This window comes from Bombina bombina, chromosome 2 (genome assembly GCF_027579735.1).
Source record: "Bombina bombina isolate aBomBom1 chromosome 2, aBomBom1.pri, whole genome shotgun sequence".
In the NCBI taxonomy this organism is placed as follows: domain Eukaryota; kingdom Metazoa; phylum Chordata; class Amphibia; order Anura; family Bombinatoridae; genus Bombina; species Bombina bombina.
Window position 1 is genome coordinate 62,274,818 of NC_069500.1, and position 20,866 is coordinate 62,295,683.

The 20,866-nt window shown below is 38.5% G+C and overlaps 1 protein-coding gene across 1 annotated transcript in view; it reads left to right on the forward strand.

Annotated features, from left to right (window-relative positions):
* Positions 1-20,866, forward strand: part of LOC128648424 (elongation factor 2) — a 196,233-nt gene that overhangs the window by 166,471 nt on the left and 8,896 nt on the right. The window contains exons 13-14 of the mRNA XM_053701080.1: positions 11,218-11,400; positions 16,505-16,637. Coding sequence (XP_053557055.1) covers positions 11,218-11,400; positions 16,505-16,637 — 316 coding nt within the window. The remainder of the gene's footprint in view (positions 1-11,217; positions 11,401-16,504; positions 16,638-20,866) is intronic.

The following is a 20,866-nucleotide window of genomic DNA, read 5'->3' on the forward strand; positions in this document are numbered from 1 at the left end:
TAGGGGCGGAGCCTGCTTTGAGACTGAACAGTCGCATATTACCATAACTCCGGCTATACAGCACAAATTAACACAAATTTGACCGTTCAGTTTTACTTTTTCTGTGTAATTACTTCGTCTGAGGGCACACATAATTGGAAATTGTAGCTCTGAGTCTGAAAAGGCCAAGTAGTGTGGACTCACATACTCCTCAAGGAGCTTATGATCGGGGGTTCTTCGGAGCGGCCATTTTTGGGCCCATGTGGAGGATTACTATTAGACATGACTTTCCATAAAGGAAGTCTCCCGGACACCCTCCTTGAGCGATTACTACAGGTAGAGGAGAGATTGATCCTAGAGCTCACATCGTTTGATACTGAGCCCAAACTATTATCTGGATGGCATGAAACTCAGTTGTGGGAGATGACCCCCAAGAGGATCACAGCAACGGAGACCAATGAAACTCAAGCCACTATTGAAGCGGTGAGCACAAACATCACATTTAATACATACAAGGAGATTAAGCCATCTCTTGCTACCTCAATCGCCCCACTCGATAAAGGAGCAGACAGACAGAACAGGGCTTACCGTCTGAACATACCAGGTGGGCGGAAGTTTTGGGGTGGCCTGATTGTGAGGGGAGCTAACTCATTTGAAGAAAAGGCTTCAGAGATGGTATGGCCAGACTTAACGGCCCTACTCCTCCCATTTACTGCCTGTAAAACGACTTTTAACAAGAGAGTCAAGTGGACCTGAGTACCGGCGTGGGATAGGCCAATAGACCCTAATTGTAAACGACTTGGGCACTGTATGATAATTTAGAACATTATCACCTAAGGGCACTATCTATCCCTGTCTACACCTGTTTTTTTTTTGTTTTTTTTTTCTTCTTCTTTGACGAACAGTTTTAACAATTATTAGACAATGTTCTTAGTTCTATGTTTTGCTGGCTCCAAATAAACATATCTCTTCTGTTATACCTTTCATTTAACCTCATTCCCTTAGATGACCTACACGTTACATACCTAGAATCCCACACTTATCCCTCTATATTTACTTTGCAAATGTAGGTAAATTTGCATTGCACCATAAACAGATTACATAGAAGACTATTGCATAGATTACTCTTCTCCACTGGGGGCAGTAACGCTCTATATAAAGAGTCATACGTGGTGTATAGCTGGGAAATGATAAAGGATGTTTCATGCTCAGCCTGCTTTTTATGGTGGACTTCCAAATGGGTACGTTTTATAGTACATGGCATCTTACATTTCATGTTCCCTTTAAATTGTATGTTAAACTTGACATCAAGAGTTAATTCGGAGCTCCTTTTTATATAGGAACTCTAATTGTCGTACAACAAGGTATTATAACTAGCATTCGCACAAAGCACTGTTGAAGTGGGTCTTCAGATCACTTGCCCTCTAAGAGTCCAGTCCCAGGACATGGGTTCCTATTTATATTTTATGACTATACAGGTTTAAGCTTTACTATATCTTTGCCACCTTCTATTAGGGGTTTCTAGTAACTAAATAAGTATAATTGAACCTATATTTTGTTTTTTGTTTAACAGAGTTTCCTCATAGAAGTTATATATGGCCCTATGTTTTCGATTAACTTTCTATATATATATATATATATATATATATATATATATATATATATATATATATGCTACAGTCACGCAGCTGTTATTCATCTCTTGGAGCCTACCTTATGATTGATATTGGCTATTCTTTGTTTTAATGGACGTACCCCATCCCCAATTAAGAGTATTACACTCTAACTATTGCTCCGCCGTATTAATAATGATACCTAGTTTATGGGGCTGGTGACCTGACTCTATGCTCTATAGCCTTAGTCGCTACCAATATTTTGGCAACCCAACGTTGGGAATTGCCTGTTTACTATTCTGCCTGAATTGCCTACTGCCTAGGTAGTGGGCCCATACCTGGGTGGTGGGACCTAATGTATTATTGGGAAGGCTAATGTGCAACTCTTAAGTAAATATAGGTTTCACTACACCCTAATATCGCCTAGGTAAACTTTCTCAATATATGTTCCCTAATGTTTGGCTAATGGTCAGTCAAATTGGAACCCCATTCATATACCCGCACTACTATGGATAAGCATCCATCCTATTTTATATTATATTGTAAGCCACACAATTGTTGATGACGGTTCAATTTGATTTCATATTGCTATATAGTAGTTTATTGGATACTACCGACCGACTTTACCACCCCCATAGGGACTAAATATTCCTTTTTAATCTTCATTAGGGTACCCTAGTATAGACGCCTAACATATTCTTCAGGTTATCCAACAAATTTGATAATACTCAAAGCCACATATGTTGTGTATTCTTGCACTCCTTTGCTATCTAGTAGCTTTATTGACTTCAGACGTTCATGTCTGAGGTGTGGATTAGCCCACTGTTCAATATCGCAGTACCAAGAAAATCACCCATTATATAAATAAGTAGTTGGTTCTCCCTTCAATTCTTATTATTACAACACAGTTCCTCTCTCATAGCTAGGAAATCCCGCTACTTGGTTAATGTAATCTTTGCTAAATGTTTTATTCAAATATCCCTAGAACCCCCCTCACTCCATAGTGCTTACTTCGTAAGCGAAGGGAAATGCACTCTATAGAAATTTTACCTTCTATTATAAAATATATTGATACACATATACTGATATCTATAATTGTTATCTCATGTGACAAGCTGCTTCCATATTTTAGTTATGTCACAATTATGTATCATATTACTAAGGGTCCAAAAGTGACCCTATATGCCTTTTATTTGTTACATAACCCCTATTATATCCTCGAACCACTATATAATTACATCAGAGGTCCAAGAGAGACCATCACCTTCTATATGAGGGGTAATTTTCTCTAGTTTATCTTTACGCTTTGCATTAGGGGAAAATGATAAGTTTAAATTGCCTTAAAAACGGCAACCAAATATGTATATAGAAAGAGGTTTGATTTAGAGTACACAGGTTAACTCTTTATCAAGGATTATGTTTGCATTCTACGATGTTATGTTTTATTTATAATGTACTGGTTGTGCATTGGTGACAATTTGTATCATTAAGATGCTACTACTTAGACATATGCTTATGGCACTGATTACATTGTAACCTTACTGCTGTTTATATACTGTATAACCTCAATAAAAACTGTTTATAAAAAAAAAAAAATTCTATGTCTAGCTATTTTAGCTAGAAGAGCTTTGTGGCTCAAATATTGGAATGCTGACATGGTATCTGAGTCTAGATTACTATTTCTTTCTTTCCAAGGTAACAATTTATTTGGTTCTCCGTTGGATTCAATTATTTCAACTGTACTGGAGGAAAGGGAGTTTTTTTTAATCTCAGGATAAAAGATCTAAGGGTAAATCTAAAGCTTCTAATCATTTTCGTTCTTTCTGACAGAATAAGGAACAGAAAGCCAATCCTTCCCCCAAAGAATTTGGTTCCAATTGGAAACCTTCTTCAAGTTGGAATAAATCCAAGCCAGCCCCAAAGTCTGCATGAAGGTGCGGCCCTCATTCCAGCTCAGCTGGTGAGGGGCAGATTAAACTTTTTCCAAAACATTTGGGCAGATTCTGCCCAAAATCTATGGATTCAGAGCATTGTCTCTCAAGGATATCGAATAGGATTCAGAGTAAGACCTCCTGTGAGAAGATTTTTTTCTCTCACACGTTCCAGCAAATCTAGTGAATGCTCAGGCTTTTCTGAAGTGTGTTTCAGATCTACAGCTTTCAGGCGTAATAAGGTTCTTGGTGCCCTGCTCTCTGTAATCAGAGAACAGGGTATTGCGGTATTTCCTTATTTGGACGATATCTTGGTACTAGCTCAGTCTTTACATTCTGCCGAATCTCACATGAATCAACTAGTGTTGTTTCTTCAAACACATGGTTGGAGGATCAATTTACCAAAAAGTTCCTTGATTCCTCAGACAAGGGTCACCTTTTTAGGTTTCCAGATAGATTCAGTGTCCATGACTCTGTCTTTAACAGACAAGAGACGAATAAAATTGTTTTCAGCTTGTCGGAACCTTCAGTCTCAATCATTCCCTTCAGTGGCTATGTGCATGGAAGTTTTAGGTCTCATGACTGCAGCATCGGACGCGATCCCCTTTGGTTGTTTTCATATGAGCCTCTCCAGCTTTTTATGCTAAATCAATGGTGCAGGGATTATACAAAGATATCACAATTAATATCCTTAAATCCCAATGTTCAACTTTCTCTGACTTGGTGGTTAGATCACCAGCGTATAATTCAAGGGGCCTCTTTTGTTCGTCCAACCTGGACTGTAATCACAACAGATGCAAGTCTTTCAGGTTGAGGAGCTGTCTGGGGATTTCTGACAGCACAAGGGGTTTGGAAATCTCAAGAGGTGAGGTTACCAATCAATATTTTAGAACGCTGTGCTATTTTCAGGGATCTTCAGGTTTGGCCTCTGTTGAAGAGAGAACCATTCATTTGTTTTCAGTCAGACAATATCACAACTGTGGCATATGTCAATCATCAGGGTGGGACTCACAGTCCCCTGGCTATGAAAGAAGTATTTTGGATACTTTCTTGGGCAGAATCCAGCTCTTGTCTAATTTCTGCGGTACATCTCCCAGTTGTAGACAATTAGGAAGCGGATTATCTCAGCCGTCAGACTTTACATCCGGGGGAGTGGTTGCTCCCTCCAGATGTGTTTTTTCAGATTGTTGAGATGCGGGGTCTTCCAGAAATAGATCTGATGGCTTCCCATCTAAACAAGAAACTTCTCAGGTACCTGTCCAGGTCCATGGATCCTCAGGCAGAGTCTGTGGATGCCTTAGCAGTTCCTTGGTTTTTACCAACCTGCTTATATCTTCCCGCATCTAGTTCTTCTTCCAAGAGTGATCTCCAAGATCATCATGGAACATTAGTTTGCGTTTCTAGTAGCACCAGCATGGCCTCACAGGTTCTGGTATGCGGATCTTGTCCGTATGTCCAGTTGTCAGCCTTGTCACTTCCTTTAAGACCAGACCTTCTGTCTCAAGGACCGTTTTTCCATCAGGATCTCAATTCATTAAATTTGAAGGTATGGAAATTGAACGCTTAGTGCTTAGTCATAGAGGTTTCTCTGACTCGGTGATTGATATTATGTTACAGGCTCGTAAAACTGTTTCTAGGAAGATTTATTATCAAGTTTGCAAGATTTATATTTCATGGTGTTCTTCTCATAAATTCTCCTGGCATTCTTCTACAGTTTCTTCAGGATGGGTTGGATAAAGGTTTGTCTGCAAGTTCATTGAAGGGACAAATCTCTGCTCTTTATGTTTATTTCACAGAAAGATTGCTAAGCTTCCTGATATTCACTGTTTTGTACATGCTTTGGTCCGTATCAAGCCTGTCATTAAATCAATCTCTCCTCCTTGGAGTCTTAATTTGGTTTTGAAGACTTTACAGGCTCCTCCTTTTGAGCCTATGCATTCTTTGGATATTAAACTACTTTCTTGGAAAGTGTTGTTCCTTTTGGCTATCTCTTCTGCTAGAAGAGTTTTTGAATTATCTGCTCTTTCTTGTGAGTCACCTTTTCTGATTTTCCATCAAGATAAGGCAGTTTTGCTGACTTTATTTACATTTTTGCCTAAAGGTGTGAATTCTAACAACATTAATATGGAAATTGTTGTCCCTTCTTTGTGTCCTAATCCTAAGAATTCTTTGGAGAGATCCTTACATTCTCTAGATGTTGTAAGAGCTTTGAAATGTTATGTTGAAGCTACTAAATATTTCAGGAAGACTTCTAGTCTATTTGTTGTCTTTTCTGGTTCTAGGAAAGGTCAGAAAGCTTCTGCCATTTCCTTGGCATCTTGGTTAAAGCTTTTGATTCATCAGGCTTATTTGGAGTCCGATCAGGCCCCACCTCAGAGAATCACAGCTTATTCTACTTAGTCTCCACTTTGTGGGCTTTTAAGAATGAAGCTTCAGTTGATCAGATTTGCAAAGCAGCTACTTGGTCTTCTCTGCATACATTTACTAAATTCTACCATTTTGATGTATTTGCCTCTTCGGAAGCAGTTTTTGGTGGAAAAGTTCTTCAGGCAGCTGTTTCAGTTTGATTCCTCTGCTTATGTTTTAAGTTTTTCTTTTCAATTATGAGGAAAAACATATTTTTTTGGATGTGGATTTAATGTTTTCAGCGGAAAATGGCTGTTTTTATTTTTATCCCTCCCTCTCTAGTGACTCTTCTGTGGAGTTCCACATCTTGGGCATTTTGAGGTTTGGAAAACTTTGCCCCTCCTGGTAGGATTGTATATCCCATACGTCACTAGCTCATGGACTCTTGCCAATATGAAAGAAATGAATTTATCAGGTAAGTTCTTACATAAATTATGTGTTTTTTGGTTGGTAGTTATTTCCTGCTCATACCCATTGGTTTATAGACACTTCCTGCTAATGCCCATTGGTTGATAGGCACTTCCTGCTAGTGCACATTGGTTGATGGGTACTTCCTGCTAATTCCCATTGGTTGATAGGCACTTCCTGCTAGTGCACATTGAAAACACAACTAATGATGGTATGGTAATATATCCATTTAAACAGCTTTTACTTCTTATTTATGCAGGAAATAGAAATACCAGCCTGTTAATATGGTACTCTTTCATATAGATGATAGAACTTTTGAGTACTGTGTCCCTTTTATTAAGCGAGTATAGTAGATTACAGAGTATAGTTCTGAATATAAAAATAAAATACACATTATATATGGATAAGGATTTAGGAACTAAGACACAAAACCCAACATCAGTACATATATCCAAAAAAGGTTCATGCTACCCAATGTATATACATTTGCAATTAATAGATGGGGAATCGGTTACATTTGCCTATATATCTTTATATATGCATAAAACTATATTTAATATGGCGTACTTGATTACCTGTCCATCTGATGTACTGTACTTGTGAAAACTTATGTTTCAGAGGTTCAGCTCATTATTATTATTATTATCATTAAATCATAGGATTTAAGAGGCAAATTATGCGCCAGATGATGGGTAGAGGGCCCTGCTAAGAGTTGTAGATCACTTTTCAAGAAAGTGATTTACAGGACAGCTGGGCTTGTAGGCTTATATGCTATAGGGTGCAATGGACTGACAAAAGAGGAAAGGAACTGGGGTAAGAATGGTTAGTGTAGATTTTTATGTATCTTGTGGATCAAGGCAGAGAGGTCCACAAGACTGGAGCCAATCTGGAAAAGTCCTGTAGATGGGAATGTTAGGAGGTAACGAGAAGATGGCCATGGTCAGAACAAGAGAGCATGAAGTTGCAATAGTCAAGGTAGGAAATGATGAGAAAGTGGATTCAAATCTTTTTGTGTCTTGTGTAATGAAGCAGCACATTTCAGAGATGGTTTTAAAGTAGAAACGGCAGGTATTGGCCAAGGACTGGATGTGTTGAGTGAATGAGAGATCTGAGTGAAGCGTGACTCCAAGATGTCAGGCATGAGGGTTTGGGGTGATGATGTTATTGTCGTTTATATGGTCTTAGAATAAGTGCGAAATAAGGAGCGCAGTTTTAGAGAGATTTAGCTTGAGGACCACCAGGATCTTGAATATTAAAAGACAGTTGGTGACACAAGTTAGCAAGGAGGGGGAATAGGTCTGGTGATGTAGATTTATACAAATGATACTGAAACCCATGGCAGGCATCAATAAGGTAAATAAGCAGAGTACTTAATTACTAAAAACTGCTGGGGCCTGTCCGCTTAGGACTTTAAGCACCCTGGAGATTAAAAGCATTGTATAAAAATACAATTGTTATCAGAATTCTAATACAGTGCCTAAGAGAACTTTTTTTTTCTCTGTCATTATTTTGGTTGCAATTAAAAATGATAAAAAGTGTAATGAATAGTGCCAAACATTTGCTTTCAAAACAGTTGGAGACTCCTACCTTGAAAGATTGAGTTATGCAATTCTCACCTAAAGGGAAATAATACCTAGATGCTAAATCACTTGAAAGTGATGCAGCATAACTGTAAAAAGCTGACATGAAAATATCACTTGAACATCTCTATGTAAAAACGAGATTTTTACCTCAAAATTTCTTCAGCTCATTAGCTGTGGTAATGCTGCAATTTAGAAATAAAAGTAGCCAATCAGCATCAGCAGTGCTGAGGTCATGCATTGCTTTATTTTGATCATGTGAGATTTTACTTAAATCTCATGAAATTTCACAGTAAACCTCCTTTAACTGAATAGGAAAATACCATGACTGTGCCTGCACATGCCAGATGCGCACTCCCTTGCAAGTCCCTAACATTCTTTACAGTGAGGTATGAATACGTACAACATTTTAAGGTAAATTTCTTCCTTTTTTACATAGAGATGTTTAGGTGATATTTCCCAATCAGCTTTTTACAGCTATGCTGCATCACTTTCATTTGCTTCAACATTTGAGTTTTGTGTCCTTTTAATCTAACTTTAGAACATTACCAATATTATCTTACTATATACCTTGACAAAGATCCACTTGTAAGCGCTCCGAACTCCGTCGCTGCCCCCACTCATCATACCACGTTTCTTCACGCTGTGTGCTCAGTGCACTTGGAAATGTTTCCCCACGGGAACTGTAACATCACTCCAAAGGTGCCCATAAACAACGGAGACCTCATCACCGTCTCCAGAGAAAATACAATGAGCTCAAGGCAAGATATCAATGCGTATCAGCTCCCAAAGAGCCTTTGTCAAGATAGTTTGTCTCCTCTGCTCCTCCTCTATTTAAGGCCAACTATTTAACCCCTTATTGGACACCATGTTCAAATCACGGTGGATAAACAATCTTTAAGTTCAAGGTTTCAAGGCTTTAAGCTCCATGAACTGTGGACTGTGTATTGAAAGTGTTTGGAAATTATCAGCTGTTTACACTCCCATAACTGCAACACCAGCAAAGAACAGATTGCCTGATACACTGAAAACAACATAAGTGTATAGGTGGAGCGGTAGGAGTGAATTCAACCAGAAGTATATTCAAAAAAGTGTGCGCACTAAAAACTTGGAAAACTAAGGAGCTGATTGGCGGAAAAGAGAATCCCGGGCTAATCCAGCTGTCTGCTTCAGTCTAACGTAAATACACTAACAAAGTCTGCTGCCTCAGTTTTTATGATGGCAATTTGCATATACTCCAGAATGTTATGAAGAGTGATCAGATCAATTGCAATTAATTGCAAAGTCCCTCTTTGCCATGAAAATGAACTTAATCCACCAAAAAACAGAGGTTTAATTGTTGTGAAGAAGGCTTCAGCACCCAAAAAGGTTCAGCAAGCACCAGGACCGTCTCCTAAATTCTAGATTCAGCTTGCGGATCGGGGCACCACCAGTGCAGAGCTTGCTAAGGAATGGCAGCAGGCAGGTGTGAGTGCATCTGCACGCACAGTGAGGCGAAGACTTTTGGAGTATGGCCTGGTGTCAAGAAGGGCAGCAAAGAAGCCACTTCTCTCCAGGAAAAACATCAGGGACAAACTGATATTCTGCAAAATTTACAGGAATTGGACTGCTGAGGACTGGGGGAAAGTCATTTTCTCTGATGAATCCCCTTTCCGATTGTTTTGGGCATCCGGAAAAAACCTTGTCCAGAGAAGAAAAGGTGAGCGCTACCATCAGTCCTGTGTCATTCCAACAGTAAAGCATCCTGAGACCATTCATGTGTGGGGTTGTTTCTCAGCCAAGGGAGTGGGCTCACTCACAATTCTGCCTAAGAATACAGCCATGAATAAAGAATGGTGCAAAACCATCCTCCAAGAGCAACTTCTCCCAACCAGCCAAGAACAGTTTGGTGATGAACAATGCATTTTCCAGCATGATGGGGCACCTTGCCATAAGGCAAAAGTGATAACTAAGTGGCTTGGGGAACAAAACATTGAAATTTTGGGTCCATGGCCAGAAAACTCCCCAGACCTAAATCCCATTGAGAACTTGTGGTCAATCCTCAAGAGGCGGGTGAACAACTCCCCCCCCCCCCCCCAATTCTGACAAACTCCAAGCATTGATTATGCAAGAATGGGCAGCCATCAGTCAGGATGTAGCCCAGAAGTTGATTAACAGAATGCCAGGGTGAATTGCAGAGGACTTCAAAAAGAAGGGTCAACATTGCAAATATTCACTCTAATTGTCAATAAAAGCCTTTGACACGTAGTAACATCTGACAAAAAGATCTAAAAACACTGAAGCAGCAGACTTTGTGAAAATTAATATTTGTGTTATTCTCAAAACAATTGGCCAGGACTGTACAAATAAATGATAATAATAATTATAACTGGTTGGTGATATTCTGTCTGCATTTTATGGCTTGCCTTTGCCTCATATTTTGTTCTTTTCTACTTTAAATTAGTTTTCCCAGTGTAAATCACTTTTGTGGTACTTTTCTACTTTAATATTCATTTGCCAGTTGATGATAGTGTGTGAGCTACCTACAGATGGACTTTCATAGATAGACATTACTAAGATTGCACTTGGATATCCAACCAAACTGATTTGAAGGCACTTTTTCTAATACAAATCAGATGATCTGTTACTAACACATTGGATTTACTTATATTATTTACTTCAAGAACATCAATGTCTGTTCCAAGCAATGATATGGTTTTAAAATAGAAGCTTTTAGTCATTGTTGTTCATATTGATTGATGTAAAAATTGATTGATGTAAAAACGATTTCCTTTTTTTATTATGTTATTCTTTTACAGTGATTTAAAAAAATGAAATTATGAAAAGCCTATTTCAGTTATTAATTATACAGGTACAAATCCTCAAATCTGGAATTCCAAAATCCCAACTTTTTAAATTAAAATAAAAAAAATTATGAAAAAATACTATTTTTTCCCCACCTGTAAGTCACAATATTCTCTGCCTGTGTCTTTGGTTTGTTTTTTCGTGTTCTAAAATGCAAATAACAGTCTATATTTATTTAAACAACTATTACCTTAGTGATTACAGTACTGTACTATGTATATAAAAGTATTAAAAATGATATAAAACTATATTTAGCTTACATAAGACAAGATGAGATATTGTTTACAGTTGGTTCCATCCACTTTCCAAACTGTCCCATTTTACAGATGCAAACATGCAACTATTCCAAAACCCAAACTGTTTTGGAACATTTTCCTGGCCCAAGCGGTTTGGATAAAGGGTTTTCTACCTGTAGATATAAATTTATAACTTAATGTTTTTTTCTCTTACACCCAGGGTGTGTTATGTGAGGAGAACATGAGGGGGGCGCGATATGACATTCATGATGTAACCTTGCATTCTGATGCCATCCATCGAGGTGGAGGGCAAATAATCCCCACTGCCAGGAGAGTCTTCTATGCTTCTACCCTGACTGCACAACCAAGGCTGATGGAACCCATTTATCTAGTGGAAATTCAGGTAAACGGTCTTTAGATAAAGCATCATTAACCAGAAACAATGGTTCACAGCTCAAATTCATCACATTGTAGGAAATGTCAAATACAGTAGTTATGTGGGGAACATTAACATACATTATTATTATTTCACTTTTCTCTCTTGAGTATTGTTTTCTCAAATTAAGAATAAATGTGACTTCATAATGCAAACATTTTATGCTTTAATGAATTAGATCATATAACTTTAGTATTAGTGACCCTAGATTACTATATATTAAGGGTTAAACACATAGGTAAATTCCCACTCAGGCACTGCAAGACTTGCCTATGTGTTTTTTTACTTTTGCAGAGGCTGCATGCATATTTTTAACACATTTAGTAAATTTGAGTAGTATATACGGTTAATTGTATTTATAGTCATAAATTTTCAATGTGATTTTTAACTAAAAATGTGATTATAAGCTAGTTTTATTTCCAGGTTTGATCATTAGCCTTTGGGAGTATAATGTTATGTTGCCAACCTTAAGTTCGGTGCCCCTGGTTTGAATCATATCCCTTCTCTTCCTTTTCTTTAAAGGGACATAAAACCCAAACATTTTATTTCATGATTCAGATAGAGCATACGGTTTTAAACAACTTTCCAATTATCGCATTTTCTTTGTCTTCTTATCCTTTGTTGAAAAGCAGGAAGGTAGGTTCAGGAGCGTGCACGTGTTTGGAGTACTATATATAATATAGGGGTCGGCAAAGTTAGGGGCAGCAGATTAGGGGTACATGGGTATAATGTAGGTTGCGGCGGTGTACGGAGCGGCAGATTAGGGGTTAATTGTGTAATGCAGGTGTCAGCCATAGCGGGGGTGGCAGATTAGGGGTTAATAAGTGTAAGGTTAGGGGTGTTTAGACTCAGGGTACATGTTAGGGTGTTAGGTGCAGACTTAGAAAGTGTTTCCCCATAGGAAACAATGGGGCTGCGTTGGGAGCTGAACGCTGCTTTTTTGCAGGTGTTAGGTTTTTTTTTTCAGCCCAAACTGCCCCATTGTTTCCTATGGGGGAATCATGCACGAGCACGTTTTGCCAGCTTACCGCTACCGTAAGCAATGTTGGTATTGAGAGTTGAAGTGGCGGTAACTATGCCTCTACGCTCCCTTTTTGGAGCCTAACGCAGCCCTTCAGAGAACTCTAAATACCAGCGTTATTTAAAAGGTGCGGGGGAAAAAAACACGCGTAGCTAACGCACCCCTTTGGCCGCAAAACTCTAAATCTAGGCGTTAATATATTTTCCCAATTTTGAAACTGATAGTCTGCAAAAGGAAATATACATAAACCTGACCTGGCAAATAAAAGTACAATACATATATTTAGGACTTTAAATACATAAACGCCAAACCAGAGCTGAGAGTGTCTTAAGTAATGAAAACATACTTACCGAAAGACACCCATCCACATATAGCAGGTAGCCAAACCAGTACTGAAACAGAATCAATAGAGGTAATGGAATATGAGAGTATATCGTCAATCTGAAAAGGGAGGTAGGAGATGAATCTCTACGACCGATAACAGAGAATCTTTGACAAGATTTCCCGTGAGGAAATCCATAAAATCAATAGGCGATACTCTCTTCACATCCCTCTGACATTCACTGTACTCTGAGAGGAATCGGGCTTCAAAATGCTGAGAAGCGCATGTCACAGAATAAAATCAAGCACAAACTTACTTCAAGTTTGTAAAACTGAATTGTGGGTGTGGTGAGGGGTGTATTTATAGGCATTTTGAGGTTTGGGAAACTTTGCCCCTCCTGGTAGGAATGTATATCCCATACGTCACTAGCTCATGGACTCTTGCCAATTACATGAAATAAATTACAGCTAAACACAAACTCCGCAGAAATGTAAAAATAGCCCTGGTCCTTAAGGGAAAGAAAATTTTAAAATGGTCTGGTCCTTAAGGGGTTAAGCAACTTTCTAATTTACTCCTATTATCAATTTTTTTGTTCTCTTGCTATCGTTATTTAAAAAGCAGGAATTTAAAGCCTAGGAGCCGGCACATTTTTTATTCAGAACCTGGGTTATGCTTGCTTATTGGTTTGCTAAATGTAGCCACCAATAAGCAATCGCTATCCAGGGTGCTGAACCTAACTTTGGCCGGCTCTTAAGCTTTACATTTCCTGCTTTTTAAATAAAGATAGCAAGAGAACAAAGAAAAATTAATAATAGGAGTAAATTAGAAATGTGGTTAAAATTGCATGCTCTGTCTGAATCATGAAAGAAAAAAATTGTGTTTAGTGTCCCTATCCCTTTTGTGTTTAGTGTCCCTATCCCTTTTAGGTTTAAAGCGACATAAAACCCAATTTCTTTTGTTTCATGATTTAGATAGAACATACAATTTTAAACAAGATTCCAATTTACTTCTATTCTAAAATTGTCTTTGTTTTCTTGTTATCGTTTCTGCTTTTCAACAATAGATAATTAAGTGTGCACGTGTCTTCAACACTATGAGCAGGATTTATTAAATCAATTCACCTAAAATTGTAACTATAAATCAGAATACGACAGAATCCTCTGATTTATTAATGCAAAGTGCGCTTAAAATTGGGCAAGTCCATCTATACATTCCTCTCACTGCATTCGCCAGGGCGCACCAGTGCGCTTAAAAAAGGGTTAAATTTGCTAGTTTTAGTCGCATTTCCTAGAGTCTGCCTCAGCATTACGCCCAGTTACCAATTTATCATTTTTTTCACCTTTGCAGAACTCAAACTTCTCCTATAAATACGCGCATTATAGGGCTCCATAGGTACTGAGGAGAACACTATTAGAAATCGGTCTTTAAACTTGCCCTGTTCACATCTATTTCTGATGGAGTACGTTCTGATTCTAGCAGGTCTATCTTTGGCTAGGCACCAGGAAAGGCCTGAGAATGAAGAAAATATCCGCTTGCAAAGGATCAAAATACAGAGACAAAATATAGAAGACACACGTGCCAAACGTAGAACACAAAATTGCCCCACAATGAACAAAAAAGGGTCATTATTATAACAAAGTTAAATTTAAAATGTATTGTGATAACACACAATCTCCCCAAATGTGCCCTGCTGCCTCCCAGTACAGTGTTATTGCACCATAGCCTACCTCGGTATATTTTTTTCTACAAAAGATTCAATTAAACGCCAGAGAAAAAATGATTGCGCAAATTTGCCCCATGTAGAATGCAGATGTAATGGGTTACTTGAAGACGGCAAAAAATACTACCTAAAAAAATCGTATGAACTTACTGTAACTTACCTGAAGTAGCACCCCTCCAAATCAGGAGAACTTCCTTTTTTTGTGTGGAGAAATTTGCCCCAGGTCGCTTTCCAACAGTGCAAATTAATATATTCATTTTTTGATACATTTGTGCGCACCGGTGGGCCTTTCCAAGAGCGAGCTGCTGAGAACTCGGAGGGGAATATAAAGGAGAATTCTCCCAGCACTCTACTGCAGCAGTTTTTAAACAATGTTATACACATTAGCAAGAGCACTATTTCCTGTCATGTAGCGGTTCAGACATGTGCACTCTGCCTATCTAAATATCTCTTCAACAAAGAATAACATGAAAACAAAGCAAATCTGATAATAGAAGTAAATTGGAGGGAAAAAAAAATTCAATATCTGAATTATGAAAGATTAAATTTGGGTTTCATGTCCCTTTTAATAAATTGTGTAATTACAATGTACCTTTATAAACTAAAAAAGACCACTAGAACAAGCTGAGTATTGTAGAGATGTGGTTATGCAAAGCTGCAAAAGTTAGTTCATTGTTAAACACCTTTGAGAAGAAGTTGAATTAATGACGTATACAGTGACATTTTTTTTATATTACTACTACCTCTTCCTTTACAAAACAAAATAATAATAAAAAATAGCACTCAACAAAACTACAGAATTCCAGCCTGTGCACATGTTGTAAATATATCAGTTTGGCTTTCATACACTTGTCCAGTCAGCTAAAGTGTTTAATGCTTATATATTCTTATAAGAAAATAAAGGTACAGTGTATTTTATTTTTTAGATTTTTTTCTGTTCATAATCTTAGTGCCACTTCAGTTATCCATTAATCAACAAGATTCCATAGAGCTGTAGAATGCTTTGGTTAAATATTTGGTTAAGTCGGTTAAATATTCCTCCAGATAATTATGATTTAGTTTAATTTATAACCCAGGTGAAATACAGCCCTACAGTATCATCTTAGATCTGCAGCGTAAAAGACCATTAACCCTTTGAGTGCTAAGCACTTTCCCACCTGGGTGCTAATATTTTCTAAGTTTTTTTTTTAATTTTTTTAATTTTTGAAAAAAAATGTTTTTAACTATTGTTTTATTTTTTACTGACCCCCAAGACTTACACTATTGGAAAGGTTATGCGATTACCTTTCCAACAGTGGGTCTTGGGGGTCTGTAGCTGCTTAGATGCCTGAGATACAGGCTTCTAAGCAGCATGCCCCCTCCTCCTATACTTAACATTGTTAAGTATAAATAAAGTTGCGCGGTGACGTCATCGCGCATCACGTGAAGCCCTGGCGATGCCTGTCACTCTACAGGCACGATCGCCGGGGTAGGAGCAGTTAGGAGCTCACATATCTCCCTCAAGGTGGGAGAGTGCTCATGACGGCTCTGAGCCATCATTAGCACCAGAGTGAGAAACTCTGTGACGGCTCAGAGCCGTCATTAGCACTCAAAGGGTTAAAGGGATATACAGGCCAATTTTTTTCCAGCAATGCAGGAGTTCATCATATTATAAAAAATTGCTCAAATCTTGTATCAGTTAACCGCAATCTACAGCAAAAATCTGCCCCATTTGGCAGCCTACCATGGGACTCCTTTGCTTGCGGTGGGTATTCTAGGTTTTCTACCTAGGATCCCTTCAACATAGCCACGCATACGCATTTCAATCAAATATGTGACACGCATACATATAAGTCTGGCACTTGCTCAGTAGTAGCTGGTGCCTCAGAAAGTGTGTATCTAAAAAGTAACAGCACAAAATAATAATGGAAGTAAATTGGAAAGTCTCTGAAAATTGCATGCGCCTTCTGAACAATGAAAGTTTAATTTAGCGTTGCTTTCTTTAATGACTGTTTTCTGCTTGATACAGTGCCCTGAGCAAGTTGTTGGTGGTATCTATGGAGTGCTGAACAGGAAGCGTGGCCATGTGTTTGAAGAATCCCAGGTTGCAGGAACACCAATATTTGTTGTTAAAGCTTTTCTTCCAGTAAATGAATCATTTGGTATGTATCCCTACATCACTGCATCACACTTATTGCTTTTTTTTTTTACATATAACATTGATGTGCCTGCAAATTCACATAAGACATAAATATATTTGTATTGCTTTATTATATTCCTGTTTAATTAGTGGAGAAAATGGCTTATAAATTAGTAAACTTCAAGTGGATACAATAAGGATACATTTGGGTTTGCACTTGTATTTACTGTAAAGACAATTCTATTGCGATAAATCTCATGTAACAATTCGGTCTTCTCAATGTAGCCTTCTTGTAATTAAATTAGAAAGTCACGTTTACTATGGCTATTTTGTTTAAGGGTATATTATATTTATTTTGTAAAATGATGATAGTCCATAGGGCTCCATAACATGTGGGATATAATTCCCGCCCTTACGAGGAGGCCAAGAACCCACACAAGAGCTTAAATTCCATCCCATCTCTTCTCACTTCTGTTTTTGGCCTTCCCGAAGAAGATTGAGAATAGAGGTGTCCAGCTACTTGGGAGCTCAGACCAATATGGAACCCTTTATCGCTGGAATATGTCATTCACAAAGAAGACCGAAGAGATTTCTAGCAAGCTGAATGATATAGTGACATAGGAATTCCCCATTATGTGCGCAGTTATCTCTTTAGGGATTTCAGCCATAACTACTCTTAGGTGTCGCAGGGACTTGTCCCTCAGCCTCCCCCTGTGGGATAATGCTATTTCTTCAGATATCCACTGCTGTACTTGTACAAGCACCAGATGACTCTCTACTGGATACTGCTGCAGTTTGCTGACTGGTAAGTACCCAAACAAGCGCTTAAATTCCCTACTGGTGGAAGGGTGCTACTTCAGGTAAGTTATTTACCACAGCACACACACAGCCCAGAGGCTATTAGATGGTACTCTGACACAGGCACAGCATAGCCAGGGACCTGTCCTGCCACATTTTTGTTTTGTCTCAATCAGGTCCTTAATTGCCCTACGTCAATCACTAGCACCTTTGGCAGCCCTGGGACCCCTGTTTCAGCAATTGTTAAAAATTGGTGTATTGCCCTTTATGAAAAAAACTTTTTTAATAAAGTTATCTCAGGGCCTAGATATTACCTTAACCTAGACATCCCAACTCTCCCTGAAGTTCAGGGAGTCTCCCTCATTGTAATAGCGGATCCCTGACACCCGCAAATGAAATGCAATCTCCCTGAAACTACAAGTACCATGATCCAATGTTGCCCAAATCCGGAAACAGTGTTTCATTAAGGAATGCCTCTAGTTGCGGTGACATCATCGAGCAGGAAGGAGTTCATTGCAAGTCTGTCTTTCAAAATTTAGCGTGTCTGACACTCTCCTGCTGTTTGGAGGCGGCGATAAGGCTCTTGCGGGAGGAGGAGTATTGGCAGCAGGCAACATTAGCTGCAGCATAGGCTGAGTGAGAACTGAGAAAGAGGGGCAAAGAGAGTGTGTCGCTGTGGGGAGGAGATAGACACCCCTGCTGTCAGGTCCTTATAAAACTGACTCTACTGTGAGTACAAAACATAATTACAAATAGACTCAAAACCACACACGCTCCCAGACACAAAATCTGAAAGTGGTAAAGGGACAACTATACTGAGTACTTCACAAGCTGGGACGCTATGGTACCCTCAAAGCATGCATCCGTAACCAAAAAGCCCCCACTGATTTTAATAAAATTAAACACAAATACTACTTTATATACTGAACATAATTAAACCTTGTATTCTAAAATATTTGAGCATACAATCACTGGAAAATAGGTTTGTTGTATGTGGTTGTGCAATAACGCTACTTTTTTTTATTTTTATTAAAGGGACAGTCAACACCAGAATTTTTGTTGTTTAAAAAGAAAGAAAATCCATTTATTACCCATTCCCCAGTTTTGCATAACCAATACTGTTATATTAATACACATTTTAATTCTGTTATTACCTTGTATCTAAGCTTCTGCTGACTGCCCCCTTATTTCAGTTCTTTTGACAGACATGCATTTTAGCCTATCAGTGCTCACTCCTAGGTCACTTTACGTGCATGAGCTTAATGTTATCTATAAGAAACACATGAACTAATGCCCTCTAGTGGTCAAAATGCATTCAGATTAGAGGCAGTCTTCAAGGTCTAGGAAATTAGCATATGAACCCTCTAGGTTTAGCTTTCAACTAAGAATACCAAGAGAACAAAGCAAAATTGGTGATGAAAGCAAATTGAAAAGTTGTTTAAAATTACATGCCGTATTTAAATCATGAAAGTATTTTTTGGACTTGACTGTCCCTTTAATATGAGTTTAGTGGGAAGCATACAAGCCACCTCCTTGAAATTAGTTTTTGCAGGTTGGGATGTCTGTTAACCTATTAGTACTTTGCAGGTGTCAAGGGGTTAAATTTGATTGTGTATAGGGCTCTACCATTTATTTTGATCACTGTATGACTGTTATTTTCATACTCTACTATACTGTGAGTTTTTGCACAATATGGAGCGCACTGTCAAACACTATGGAATAAGGTGCTACAGATACCTCTTTCTGTACATATTTAGCTCTGTTTTGCAAATCTGTTTTAGTGTATCAGGTTAACCAACTTTGTTAGAGTTGCGTACCTCAATTTCTGCAAGCAAAGCGACCACATACCTCTACTTCTTCTACGGAATTATGTCCTGTATATATTACTCAGGCAGCCTCTACTGACTCCTGAGTTTAAAGATAATTTGCACAGGGCTATGGCAGAATATCTAGCTATCTTAAGCCAAGTAAGCGTAATTGAAAATCTGGGGATTTACCTCACTCTCTTGATGTGAGCATGCCAACTCCTCAACCTCAAATTCTTGTCCGGCTTCAGAGCTTTGACTCCGAGGACTCAAAATCATCCAGTTCAGATGGGGAGGTATCTTCTGGTGAACAGGATCCTGACACTGAATTTGACAATGCTTTTAGATTTAAGGTGGAACATATTCACACCTTGTTGCTTGAGTTACTCTGGGTATTTCTGAGGAAAAACCTGCTGAAAACAAGCTTGTAAATCAGTTAAATGTTGTTTCCAAGAGAATGTACCCAGTTCCAGAACAGAACGTGGAATTATGGGAAACCATACCTAAGGTTGATGGAGCCATTTCCACTCTTGCCCAACGCACTACACTCCTCATGGAGGATAGAACCTATTTCAGGGATCCAATGGACCAAAAACAAAATGTATGCTTACCTGATAAATGTCTTTCTTTCCTGGCATGGAGAGTCCACAAATCCATTTCAATTACTAGTGGGAATTCAACTCCTGGCCAGCAGGAGGAGGCAAAGAACACCCATGCAGAGCTGTTAAAGGGACACTGAACCCAAATTTTTTCTTTTGTGATTCAGATAGAGCATGCAACTTTCTAATTTACTCCTATTATCAATTTTTCTTACTTCTCTTGCTGTCTTTATTTGAAAAAGAAGGCATCTAAGCTTTTTTTCTTGGTTCAGAACTCTGGATAGCACTTTTTTGATTGTTGGATGAATTTATCCACCAATCAGCAAGGACAACCCTGGTTGTTCACCAAAAATGGTCTGGCATCTAAACTTACATTCTTGCATTTCAAATAAAGATACCAAGAGAATAAAGAAAATTTGATAATAGGAGTAAATTAGAAGGTTGCTTAAAATTCCATTCTCTATCTGAATAACAAAAGAAAAAAATTGGGTTCAGTGTCACTTTTAAGTGTTAATCCCCAGTCCTTCGGCCAAAGAAAAATGGAAAAAGAAGATGACACAAGGGTATAGAGGTGCCTGAGGTTTATACAAAAAAAAGGCAGTCTTAACACAAATTAAAGGCGGGTCATGGACTCTCCATGCCAGGAAAGAAAGAAATTTATCAGGTAAGCATGAATTTTGTTTTCTTTCCAATGGCATGGAGAGTCCACAAATTCATTCCAATTACTAGTGGGAACCAATACCCAAGCTAGAGGACACAGAATGGGAGGGAGAACAAGACGGGCAGATCTAAACAGAAGGCACCACCGATTGAAGAACTTTTCTCCCAAAGGAAGCCTCAGCCGAGGCAAAAGTATCAAATTTGTAGAATTTTGAAAAGGTATGCAATGAGGACTAAGTGGCCGCCTTACAGATTTGCTCCACAGATGCTTGATTTTTGAAGGCCCAGGCAGAAGAGACAGTCCTAGTGGAATGAACCGTAATTCTCTCAGGAGGCTGTTGTCCAGCTGTCTCATATGCTAACCGGAACCAGAGAGAAAGAGTAGTAGA